The 12,394-nt window shown below is 43.7% G+C and overlaps 1 protein-coding gene and 2 long non-coding RNA genes across 24 annotated transcripts in view; 1 reads left to right on the top strand and 2 right to left on the bottom strand.

The window, feature by feature from the left end:
* Nucleotides 1-12,124, top strand: part of LOC118387130 (poly(A) polymerase type 3-like) — a 36,607-nt gene extending 24,483 nt beyond the window's left edge. The window contains exons 12-20 of one of the 2 annotated variants that reach the window (XM_052524179.1): nt 492-576; nt 6,719-6,772; nt 6,969-7,088; nt 7,604-7,713; nt 7,907-8,028; nt 8,208-8,483; nt 8,647-8,960; nt 9,637-9,708; nt 10,025-12,124. In XM_052524179.1, coding sequence (XP_052380139.1) covers nt 492-576; nt 6,719-6,772; nt 6,969-7,088; nt 7,604-7,713; nt 7,907-8,028; nt 8,208-8,483; nt 8,647-8,766 — 887 coding nt within the window. In that variant the 3' untranslated portion in view covers nt 8,767-8,960; nt 9,637-9,708; nt 10,025-12,124. Of the gene's footprint in view, nt 1-491; nt 577-6,718; nt 6,773-6,968; nt 7,089-7,603; nt 7,714-7,906; nt 8,029-8,207; nt 8,484-8,646; nt 8,997-9,636; nt 9,709-10,024 lie in introns of both variants that reach the window. The other variant, XM_052524180.1, reaches the window with a different exon arrangement.
* On the bottom strand, nt 1,123-2,831 carry LOC127931443 (uncharacterized). 17 transcript variants are annotated; one of them, XR_008141170.1, is made up of 6 exons: nt 2,685-2,831; nt 2,544-2,637; nt 2,351-2,496; nt 2,111-2,298; nt 1,965-2,058; nt 1,123-1,680 (listed from the first exon to the last, which is right to left on the bottom strand). It is a non-coding gene; the product is annotated as an uncharacterized LOC127931443 (long non-coding RNA). The 17 variants fall into 17 exon arrangements; XR_008141171.1 differs by having other exon boundaries at nt 2,111-2,251; XR_008141175.1 differs by having other exon boundaries at nt 2,403-2,496.
* LOC127931444 (uncharacterized) lies at nt 2,833-4,710 on the bottom strand. 5 transcript variants are annotated; one of them, XR_008141185.1, is made up of 5 exons: nt 4,387-4,613; nt 3,624-3,802; nt 3,363-3,453; nt 3,281-3,325; nt 2,833-3,105 (listed from the first exon to the last, which is right to left on the bottom strand). It is a non-coding gene; the product is annotated as an uncharacterized LOC127931444 (long non-coding RNA). The 5 variants fall into 5 exon arrangements; XR_008141184.1 differs by lacking the exon at nt 3,281-3,325; XR_008141187.1 differs by lacking the exon at nt 3,363-3,453.
* Nucleotides 12,125-12,394: the final 270 nt, after the last annotated feature.

Raw genomic sequence — 12,394 nt, 5'->3', positions numbered from 1 at the left:
ATGTAACAGGAATATTTAGACTTATGGATGCCACCCGTCCTTCCTCCTTCTCCCTGTTGGTAAACAATGTTTCCTTCCTCCTTCTCCCTGTTGGTAAACAATGTTTCCTTCCTCCTTCTCCCTGTTGGTAAACAATGTTTCCTTCCTCCTTCTCCCTGTTGGTAAACAAGGTTTCCTTCCTTCTCCCTGTTGGTAAACAAGGTTTCCTTCTTCCTTCTCCCTGTTGGTAAACAAGGTTTCCTTCCTCCTTCTCCCTGTTGGTAAACAATGTTTCCTTCCTCCTTCTCCCTGTTGGTAAACAAGGTTTCCTTCCTCCTTCTCCCTGTTGGTAAACAAGGTTTCCTTCCTCCTTCTCCCTGTTGGTAAACAAGGTTTCCTTCCTCCTTCTCCCTGTTGGTAAACAAGGTTTCCTTCCTCCTTCTCCCTGTTGGTAAACAAGGTTTCCTTCCTCCTTCTCCCTGTTGGTAAACAAGGTTTCCTTCTTCCCACAGGTCTGTCCATCACAGATGACATTTTGCAGAATAAAGCAGAGTGGTCCAAACTATTTGAAGCACCAAACTTCTTTCAGAAATACAAGTATGTATTAAGCAGCTTATCCTGTGGGACACACATGGTGAGACAAACCAACTATTTCAATAAAGATTTCTATTTTCTAAATATACCAACGTACTTTTCAGTAAATGTGAAGCTCTCCTTTTCGTCTTTTTATATTCAATTGTATATGTAATCCACTCCTTCAGTTTGACTTACTTGTAATTATTAAATATACACTTCAGGCTTTCATACAAGACTCAAAATAATCTTTCTTCTTACCTAAGCATCCTCTTTGATTCACAAAACAATTATCATAAACACAAATACTATGTTAACTTTGTGCAGGGCCTGAAGCCCAGTGTCTCAGTAATATTTAGTATAGACTGTGCCTCTAATGTAAGCACAACTCAATATTTGATGTTTGTATATTTTACTAAAAGGTAGGTACTTCAGTTGTACAGTTTCCTATATTAAACCATCTCCTGGTTTTCCTTGTCTTGTTATATTGTCCTATCAAATCCCAAATAAAATGCTTTAGTTCACAATTTGCACAATGTATTTCTTGTTAGTCTTGATTTTGTAGACATGTTTTTTATTTATTTATTTTTTTATCATGATAAATCTGTAAATTGTTGCAGTAGCATTAGCCAGTAGCCATGTGAAGAACACCAAAAAATGAAAGCGTCATTCTTTCAGTTTAATTCTATACATGAATCCAGATCACTAACTCACATCCTGGATTCCATTGTCAACTTAGCAGTTCTGCTCAAATCTGTGTATAGAGAAATGTTGTGTTGAAATCTGTGTGTAGAGAAATGTATTTACATTTATTTTTATTTTTACATTTCAGCTTTATTTAACTAGGCAAGTGTCAGTTAAGAACACTTTCTACATAGCTAGATAGGTTTTAGATATAGATACGTTTTTAATTGGTTTATCAGTGGTATGCAAGAGCATGATGAGAGGACAGTGGCCACAGTTCTGTTACCCAAGAAGCACTGTCATTGGAAGGGAGGCATTGTTCCTTTTGCAGCCCCAATCAACGTGTAGACCTATTTTCACAATGCAGAGCGTTTTGCTGCCCAATCAACGTGTAGACCTATTTTCACAATGCAGAGCGTTTTGCTGCCCAATCAACGTGTAGACCTATTTTCACAATGCAGAGCGTTTTGTTGCCCAATCAACGTGTAGACCTATTTTCACAATGCAGAGCGTTTTGCTGCCCAATCAACCCAATTTTCAAATGCAGAGCGTTTTGCTGCCCAATCAACATGTAGACCTATTTTCACAATGCAGAGCGTTTTGTTTTGTTACCCAATCAACGTGTAGACATATTTTCACAATGCAGAGCGTTTTGTTTTGTTGCCCAATCAACGTGTAGACATATTTTCACAATGCAGAGCGTTTTGTTGCCCAATCAACGTGTAGACCTATTTTCACAATGCAGAGCGTTTTGCTGCCCAATCAACGTGTAGACCTATTTTCACAATGCAGAGCGTTTTGCTGCCCAATCAACGTGTAGACCTATTTTCACAATGCAGAGCGTTTTGTTTTGTTGCCCAATCAACGTGTAGACCTATTTTCACAATGCAGAGCGTTTTGCTGCCCAATCAACGTGTAGACCTATTTTCACAATGCAGAGCGTTTTGCTGCCCAATCAACGTGTAGACCTATTTTCACAATGCAGAGCGTTTTGCTGCCCAATCAACGTGTAGACCTATTTTCACAATGCAGAGCGTTTTGCTGCCCAATCAACGTGTAGACCTATTTTCACAATGCAGAGCGTTTTGTTTTGTTACCCAATCAACGTGTAGACATATTTTCACAATGCAGAGCGTTTTGTTTTGTTGCCCAATCAACGTGTAGACATATTTTCACAATGCAGAGCGTTTTGTTGCCCAATCAACGTGTAGACCTATTTTCACAATGCAGAGCGTTTTGTTGCCCAATCAACGTGTAGACCTATTTTCACAATGCAGAGCGTTTTGCTGCCCAATCAACGTGTAGACATATTTTCACAATGCAGAGCGTTTTGTTGCCCAATCAACGTGTAGACATATTTTCACAATGCAGAGCGTTTTGTTACCCAATCAACGTGTAGACCTATTTTCACAATGCAGAGCGTTTTGCTACCCAATCAACGTGTAGACCTATTTTCACAATGCAGAGCCTTTTTGCTGTCCAATCCCCTCACCTTTGTCTTAATTGTTCTATAGAAAGTTTAGTGATCCAATCCTCTCCTTCATTTACCAAAGTGGTCCATTACTGGAGTGCTCCATTTGATGTGAAATACCCTCAAAGTCTTCTGGCAAATCCGTTTGATCCGTCCACCCTTTCTTGGCCAGAAAAATGTTGATTATATTGCCTACAGCACACCCTGGCTAAGCACACCACCTCTGGGTTGTTGACAGCACACCCTGCCTTAAACACAACTCCTCCTCCCCTGGGTTGTTGACAGCACACCCTGCCTTAAATACAACTCCTATTCCTCTGGGTTGTTGACAGCACACCCTGCCTTAAATACAACTCCTGGGTTGTTGACAGCACACCCTGCCTTAAATACAACTCCTCCTCTGGGTTGTTGACAGCACACCCTGCCTTAAATACAACTCCTCCCCTGGGTTGTTGACAGCACACCCTGCCTTAAACACAACTCCTCCCTCTGGGTTGTTGACAGCACACCCTGCCTTAAATACAACTCCTATTCCTCTGGGTTGTTGACAGCACACCCTGCCTTAAATACAACTCCTGGGTTGTTGACAGCACACCCTGCCTTAAATACAACTCCTCCCTGGGTTGTTGACAGCACACCCTGCCTTAAACACAACTCCTGGGTTGTTGACAGCACACCCTGCCTTAAATACAACTCCTCCCCTGGGTTGTTGACAGCACACCCTGCCTTAAATACAACTCCTATTCCTCTGGGTTGTTGACAGCACACCCTGCCTTAAATACAACTCCTGGGTTGTTGACAGCACACCCTGCCTTAAATACAACTCCTCCCCTGCTGTTGACTGCCTTAAACCAACTCCTGGGTTGTTGAACTCCTCCCCTGGGTTGTTGACAGCACACCCTGCCTTAAACACAACTCCTGGGTTGTTGACAGCACACCCTGCCTTAAATACAACTCCTCCCCTGGGTTGTTGACAGCACACCCTGCCTTAAATACAACTCCTATTCCTCTGGGTTGTTGACAGCACACCCTGCCTTAAATACAACTCCTATTCCTCTGGGTTGTTGACAGCACACCCTGCCTTAAATACAACTCCTGGGTTGTTGACAGCACACCCTGCCTTAAACACAACTCCTCCCCTGGGTTGTTGACAGCACACCCTGCCTTAAACACAACTCCTCCCACACCCTGCCTTAAATACAACTCCTCCCCTGGGTTGACAGCACACCCTGCCTTAAATACACTCCTATTCCTCTGGGTTGTTGAAGCACACCCTGCCTTAAATACAACTCCTATTCCTCTGGGTTGTTGAAACACAACTCATATTCCTCTGGGTTGTTGACAGCACCCCTGCCTTAAACACAACTCCTCCCCTGGGTTGTTGACAGCACACCCTGCCTTAAATACAACTCCTATTCCTCTGGGTTGTTGACAGCACACCCTGCCTTAAATACAACTCCTATTCCTCTGGGTTGTTGACAGCACACCCTGCCTTAAACACAACTCATATTCCTCTGGGTTGTTGACAGCACACCCTGCCTTAAATACAACTCCTATTCCTCTGGGTTGTTGACAGCACACCCTGCCTTAAATACAACTCCTATTCCTCTGGGTTGTTGACAGCACACCCTGCCTTAAATACAACTCCTGGGTTGTTGACAGCACACCCTGCCTTAAACACATTCCTCTGGGTTGTTGACAGCACACCCTGCCTTAAATACAACTCCTCCTCTGGGTTGTTGACAGCACACCCTGCCTTAAATACAACTCCTGGGTTGTTGACAGCACACCCTGCCTTAAATACAACTCCTATTCCTCTGGGTTGTTGACAGCACACCCTGCCTTAAATACAACTCCTGGGTTGTTGACAGCACACCCTGCCTTAAATACAACTCCTATTCCTCTGGGTTGTTGACAGCACACCCTGCCTTAAATACAACTCCTATTCCTCTGGGTTGCTGGCTGAGAAAAGGAGACAATACAACAGGACATTCTGGATGGCCTTTTATAGCACTGGAGAGCCTGAAAAAATGGATGATCATTTTAAGTGAATAAATACATCCAGCCTGTGGATTGGACAGGAGCATTAGAGGAGTAATTCCACTTTGATTGTCATCCAGGTTAGACTCTTACACATCAGGCTTGATTAATAGATTTCAGAATCAGACCATCCTGCTGGCTTGGGTGGCGTCCTGCTGATTTACTGCAACTGGTTTCTCTGTACTGTTGTTTAAATACATCTGTCATTTTTATCCCGGCCTCAGACCTTTTTTTATTTTCAATGTGGCCTGAAAATGAAAAACTATCCATCCAGTTATCATCTACTTGTCATTTTAAAACCATTATAATATTGTAACCTCATGGGAAATAATCAGAGTACAAGCTCCTGTGATTGGACGAACAGTGAGGTGGTTTTGAACAAGATTCAAGGAAGAGCTGTTCCACACAGAGCATAGAGAACTTTATGGTGCTACCGTGGTAACTGCATAGAGAACTTTATGGGGCTACCGTGGTAACTGCATAGAGAACTTTATGGTGCTACCGTGGTAACTGCATAGAGAACTTTATGGTGCTACCGTGGTAACTGCATAGAGAACTTTATGGTGCTACCGTGGTAACTGCATAGAGAACTTTATGGTGCTACCGTGGTAACTGCATAGAGAACTTTATGGTGCTACCGTGGTAACTGCATAGAGAACTTTATGGTGCTACCGTGGTAACTGCATAGAGAACTTTATGGGGCTACCGTGGTAACTGCATAGAGAACTTTATGGGGCTACCGTGGTAACTGCATAGAGAACTTTATGGTGCTACCGTGGTAACTGCATAGAGAACTTTATGGTGCCACCCTGGTAACTGCGTAGAGAGAACTTTATGGTGCTACCGTGGTAACTGCATAGAGAACTTTATGGTGCTACCGTGGTAACTGCATAGAGAACTTCATGGTGCTACCGTGGTAACTGCATAGAGAACTTCATGGTGCTACCGTGGTAACTGCATAGAGAACTTTATGGGGCTACCGTGGTAACTGTAGAGAACTTTATGGTGCTACCGTGGTAACTGCATAGAGAGAACTTTATGGTGCTACTGTGGTAACTGCATAGAGAACTTTATTTTGCTACCGTGGTAACTGCATAGAGAACTTTATGGGGCTACCGTGGTAACTGTAGAGAACTTTATGGGGCTACCGTGGTAACTGCATAGAGAACTGCATAGAGAACTTTATGGGGCTACCGTGGTAACTGCATAGAGAACTTTATGGTGCTACCGTGGTAACTGCATAGAGAACTTTATGGGGCTACCGTGGTAACTGCATAGAGAACTTTATGGTGCTACCGTGGTAACTGCATAGAGATCTTTATGGTGCTGCCGTGGTAACTGCGTAGAGAACTTTATGGGGCTACCGTGGTAACTGCGTAGAGAGAACTTTATGGGGCTACCGTGGTAACTGCGTAGAGAACTTTATGGGGCTACCGTGGTAACTGCGTAGAGAGAACTTTATGGGGCTACCGTGGTAACGGTAGAGAGATTGTACACAGACAGACTACTAGTTTTGCTCAGTTTTAGTATAATAGTGACTATCAAGATACTTTTTAATATTGTGGAAGATATGTTTTCTAGACTGAATCAGGTTCGTTCTCTGACATGATGATTTGGAGAGTAAATGATTGTGTAAGTTCTATTGGTTTTATCTGACTAGTTTGATGTGCTGTGGAGCAGTTGTAGCTGATACTGTGACGTGTTGCTGTAAGACAGTATCACGTAGACTATTGACGTTTGTGTGTCTATCATTTATTGCCTTAAAACACAGTTTGGTATTTGTCCTGTAGTTTGTAGCAGTTTGAGAGAAGTGTGTTTTATTTAAAAAATATATATATATTTCCATGACATGCTGTGAGAGCGGTGACGATCTGATCCGGGCCTCTCAGTGCCTCTCTCCTAGCCTGGGTTCGTTGCCTGGCCTCTGTCTTTTAGGGTGTAATGGTATTGTTCTGTCTCTTATGTTCCAAGGCATTATATTGTGTTGCTAGCAAGCGCCCCCACCGAGAAGCAGCACCTGGAATGGTGAGTATTGACAAAAACAAATAAAAACTGGAAAAACCTTGATGAGCATTAGATGATGAGGGGTGGAGACCTGGTGTGTAACATGTATTGCATTTCATCTGTTTCAATGTTGCTTCTAAAGCCAAAAGATGGGTCTTTTATCAGACTACTGTTGGGGAATAGATTGCTAAAAGTACTGTTTTCTCTGTCCCTGCAGGGTTGGTCTAGTTGAGTCTAAGATCAGGATCCTTGTGGGAAACCTGGAGAAGAATGAGTTCATAACGTTGGCCCATGTCAACCCCCAGTCATTCCCTGGACCCAAGGAAAGCAGGGAGAAGTGAGTTTGTTATTGAGCTGGGACATTTGATTGATTTCATTTATTTATACAAGATTTTAACAAACTCTTACTTGACCACGGACAAGGTCTCTTTCTTTTATAACTCTGTGTGTCTCTGTCTCTCTCTCTGTGTCTCTGTATCCCTGTGTCTCTCTCTTTCTGTGCCACTCTCTCTCTGTGTCTCTGTATCCCTGTGTCTCTCTCTCTGTGTCTCTCTTTCTGTGTCTCTGTATCCCTGTGTGTCTCTCTCTCTGTGTCTCTCTTTCTGTGTCTCTATCCCTGTGTCTCTCTGTGTCTCTGTATTCCTGTGTCTCTCTGTCTCTGTATCTCTGTGTCTCTCTCTCTCTCTGTGTCTCTCTCTCTCTCTGTGTCTCTCTCTCTCTCTGTGTCTCTCTCTCTCTCTGTGTCTCTCTCTCTCTCTGTGTCTCTCTCTCTCTCTGTGTCTCTCTCTCTCTCTGTGTCTCTCTCTCTCTCTGTGTCTCTCTCTCTCTCTCTGTGTCTCTTGTCTGTCTCAGAGAGGAGGTCAGCACCATGTGGGTGATAGGGGTTATCTTTAAGAAGATGGAGACATCAGAGAACCTCAACGTTGACCTGACCATTGACATCCAGTCCTTTACTGACACGGGTATGATCACCTCACTCAAACAGTCGATCGCCATGGGAACGCCATGGGAACACCCTGGGATGTAGAATTAGAAACGTTCCAGATTTGGATTATTGTCCTGTTCTGTATTTGTATCTATTATTTGACACAAACTGATGCTAATGTTCTATAACAAGGACCATAATCCTAGTTATTTTTTAAATGATTCCTGCAGTGTATCGCCAGGCGATCAGCAGTAAGATGTTTGAGGCAGACATGAAGATCCAGGCCATGCATGTGAAGAAGAGACAACTGCATCAGCTACTGCCCAGCCTGGTCATGCCCAAACGCAGGAAGGTACGACAGACTCCCATTTCCTTATCCTCCACCTCTGATCAACCTACGTATGTTATTGACCATTCAGATATGCATCTTCAGCTGGTGTTTTTAACTCTAGAAGTGGAACAGATATTCTGTCTCTAATTTCGCTGACTGACTGCTTCCTGTTACCCGTGTCATTTTGTTCTGTCCTCCAGCACTCTACAGAGGGGCTTCGTCAGATGAATGACAGTAGTCTGGACCTATCGCTGGACAGTGACAACAGCATGTCAGTGCCCTCCCCCACAGCCTTGTCAGCCGCAGTGCCCACGTCGACCCCAGTGAAGAGTGGCCCGCTAGGTCCCCCTCCCAGTCCCATCGCGGCAGCAGCCAGCCAACCAGAGATCCAAGCTTCCACTATGAGTCCGCCAGCTGTGAAGAGACCTGGTTCCCCAATGCAAGAAGAGAGGAAGAGGTTAAAATCAGACTCTGAGGTATTCTATTCAATATTAATTGCCATTGTGCAGCCAGGAGTTTACAGAATGTACACACCATGTACGAGATTGTTGTTGTTGCAGGTGTTTGTTGCTGCCATTTTGGGACAGTAGACTCCAGTTATTGATCCTGTTTGATAATGTTCTCCTCTGTTTCCTGTAGGAGTCAGCCACTGAGAGACAGACCTCAGGAGACTCCGTCCCCAGCAGCCAGACCACCTCACCTCCCCCCACCATGGGTCCCCCTGCGGCCCCCAAACCCCCTCTCCTCCCCCCATCATAGGTCCCCCAGTGGCCCACAGGACCCCCTCTCCTCCCCCCACCATAGGTCTCCCAGTGGCCCACAGGACCCCTAACCAGGAGGTGCTGGAGGAGAAGAGCCCTAAGGACCCCTCCATAGTCCCAGAGACAAAGACAGAGGATAGTGGTGCAGCTAGCGTTGGAGAGGGAGAGGGGGGCACCTCTGTGGAGGCAGAGGTACACAACAAGCTTATCGTCATGGCCCAATTTCATGTATGGATACCATTTTTATGTCTCTGCGTCTCCTATTGTATTGCAGAAGTTGACTACAGATATTCACATTTATTGAAAAACTTCAAATAAATAGTTTGGATGGTGTTGAAAAACCATCTTGTGGCTTTTTCCAAATACCTTGGTATACGGTATACTGCCCCGGCTTAGTACTTGTGATAAACTGTTCTGTGGGCCCTTGTGTTGCCAGGTGAATGATAGTTGTGATAAACTGTTCTGTGGGCCCTTGTGTTGCCAGGTCAATGATAGTTGTGATAAACTGTTCTGTGGGCCCTTGTGTTGCCAGGTCAATGATAGTTGTGATAAACTGTTCTGTGGGCCCTTGTGTTGCCAGGTCAATGATAGTTGTGATAAACTGTTCTGTGGGCCCTTGTGTTGCCAGGTCAATGATAGTTGTGATAAACTGTTCTGTGGGCCCTTGTGTTGCCAGGTCAATGATAGTTGTGATAAACTGTTCTGTGGGCCCTTGTGTTGCCAGGTCAATGATAGTTGTGATAAACTGTTCTGTGGGCCCTTGTGTTGCCAGGTCAATGATAGTTGTGATAAACTGTTCTGTGGGACCTTGTGTTGCCAGGTTAATGACAGTTGTGATAAACTGTTCTGTGGGCCCTTGTGTTGCCAGGTGAATGAGGACAGTATATCTGAGGAGATGGCGGCTTCTGAAGGGGAAGTGAAGATGGAGGCAAACATTACGGTATCAGCTCTCCTTTTGTGTCTCTCATCTCTCTCTCTCGCTCAATTCTATTCAAAAGCTTTATTGGCATGGGAGACAAATTGTTTTACATTGGCAAAGCAAGTGAAATAGACAAAAACAAAAGGAAAATAAACCATTAGAAATGAACAGTAAATATTACACTCACAAAAGAGCATCTCTCTCTCTCTCTCTCTCTCTCATTTATATGTGTGTATATATATAATTCTAGGTAGGCTACAGGTAATTTTCTCCACTTTGGTCTGTTGATATTGTGAATTTTGCAGCCAAACAACAACTTAATATTCTCTCTCCTCAGAGAATGGTGAGTACGGATCTGTCTGACGTGCCTCTCTTGCCAGCCAACCCCATTCCAGTGGTGAAGAACTCTATCAAGCTTCGTCTCAGCAGGTAGGAGAGGCCAGACAGACGCACCAATCCAGCCTCCCCGACCCCTGACCGCTACAGTGGATGTTCTAAGACCTACTTGTCCTCTGTCCTTTGCCACGGAATGCCCACAGTGCTGCAGACAGACACATAGACAGACAGGGCGGACGCACAGGCGACTAGACAGACAGCGCTCTCTCGACTAGGGACATTGTCAGTTGACATGCAGGGCGTAGTTGCAACTATCTTCACAAGAGGGCGATGTTGCCCTTCTACTGGATTCTCCCAGGCAGCTTCCAACCTCTACCTTACTGGTTAAATGTAAAGTTGTCCCATAGGCACAGATCTGGGATCAGCTTACCTTCCCCTGTGTCTTCACCTTAACCATTTAGGCATCTTCATCCTACTTCTTCCAGAGCTGCTGGAAGGAGTAGAATGTTGCACAAAGATGTCAATATGTCACCGTGACTCTGCAGACAGACAGACGTGCTCACGTACGCCAGTTCGCACCTGTTATTTCCGGTCCACTATAACGGATTAGAGATGACTACAGGTTATGACACATTGTTCCCTATAGCAGGGTTAATAAACTCTGACCCCTACGAGGAGCCTGCTGCTTTTCTATTCTACCTGGTAACTAATTGCACACGTCTTGGTGTCCCAGGTCTAAATCAATCCCCTTTTTTAGACTGGACCGATGAAAAGTGGGACTAGCTTGGAGGCCCTATATAGTCCACTACTTATAACCCTGGTCATTATATAAAGGGAATCAGCTGCCGTTTTGTATCAGTCTATAATCCACGGACAGGTAGTCGCTGTCTGTCAGGTAACTGTTGGGATATGAGGTGGCCTTCAGGGTATACAGGTAGTGAAATGGGGTGGGGGGCCGCATCATAAAGATGTCCACGCTGTCATCGCCTGAAGCTACACGCTTGGAACTACATCAGGTTTGTGTACATGTACAACACAATAACTTTGACCAAAAAAAAAACCCTGAATATCTCAGAATGTCTCTGAACCGGGTGGCGTAGTTTCTCTTGTCTAGGATGCATGTTTATAATCTAGAGATGACAAAAAAGGAGTTAAGAGTTTAGTCATCTTTCTACATTCACGCTAACGTTCAGATTATCTGTGATTTATGTCCGAGGACTGCTACAGTAAGAAAAGGCAGTAGCAGAGTGCTGTAGGCCGAGTGTAGAGTAGAGAGGTGGTCTGGTGTCTGACTGAAGTGTTCAGATATACATTGTATAGAATCAAAATTATTAGAATGGGCATAGAATCTACATTTGTTCTATGTATACATGCATTGTACAGTAACCATTAGTGTCTGTCTTGTACAATAACATTAAAATGATGAAAAACAATGCTTTTCTTTTGCTTAGAATATAAAGGACTTGATCTTTCGCCTTGGTGAATTTTGTTTATTATTTTTTTTGCATAAAATGGTGCGATTTGAATCAAGATAATTATTCTAACATTGCATAGAGGGTTTAGTTCGTAAAAACCAATTGTCTTTGTTGGTTATTCATTTTGGATTTTCTTGTTCACGTCGTAATGGATGTGGACTTTGTGGGAATAGTCAACGGGTTTAAAATGTGTTAGTAGGATTAGCAAACAAAGTAACAGATTTTATTTCATTTTTTTAAGTTTAAAAACAGTGTCCTGACTTTTAACATTTTAACTTTCTCAATATTTTCTAGATGTATTAACAAAACGATACTTTTGTTTTGGATTTGTTTGTGCTAATCGTGTGGACTTGTATGGTGATGATGAATCTGAAGACCACTGTCAACCTACAGTGTGTTAATCAACATGTACAGATGTTTCTCTTCAATGACGACCATTTAAATGTCATGTCCCCTGTTCTTACAATGCTTATTTTTTCAGTTGAATGTTGTTGTTTTTCTTAGGCGTATTTGTAAGGATGAGGTATTGTACTGTTTTTTTTCTTAGGCGTATTTGTAAGGATGAGGTATTGTACTGTTTTTTTTTTTGTTTTTTTTTTACAAATAAAGGTCTGCCTTGTTGAGAAGTTTGCTTGTGTTCTTGTTCAAAGTGAGCCACGACTGCGTGAGGAAAAACTCAGCAAGATATTTAATACAGTCGCATAACACCCCAGCAGACTCTCACTCCTGCTGTTTCCCCATCTCGGGTCCTCGGGAACTGAAGGGGTGCACCTTTCGGTTTCTGCCCTAGCACTACACAGCTGATTCAATTGATCAACTAATCATTAAAGATTGATGGTTTTGAATAAGCTGTGCAAAACCAGAAAGTGCCCCAGGACCGAGTTGGGGAAGTCCTG

The sequence above is a fragment of the Oncorhynchus keta genome, chromosome 8, assembly GCF_023373465.1.
Source record: "Oncorhynchus keta strain PuntledgeMale-10-30-2019 chromosome 8, Oket_V2, whole genome shotgun sequence".
Lineage (NCBI taxonomy): Eukaryota > Metazoa > Chordata > Actinopteri > Salmoniformes > Salmonidae > Oncorhynchus > Oncorhynchus keta.
This window is presented reverse-complemented; position numbering and strand designations above follow the sequence as displayed.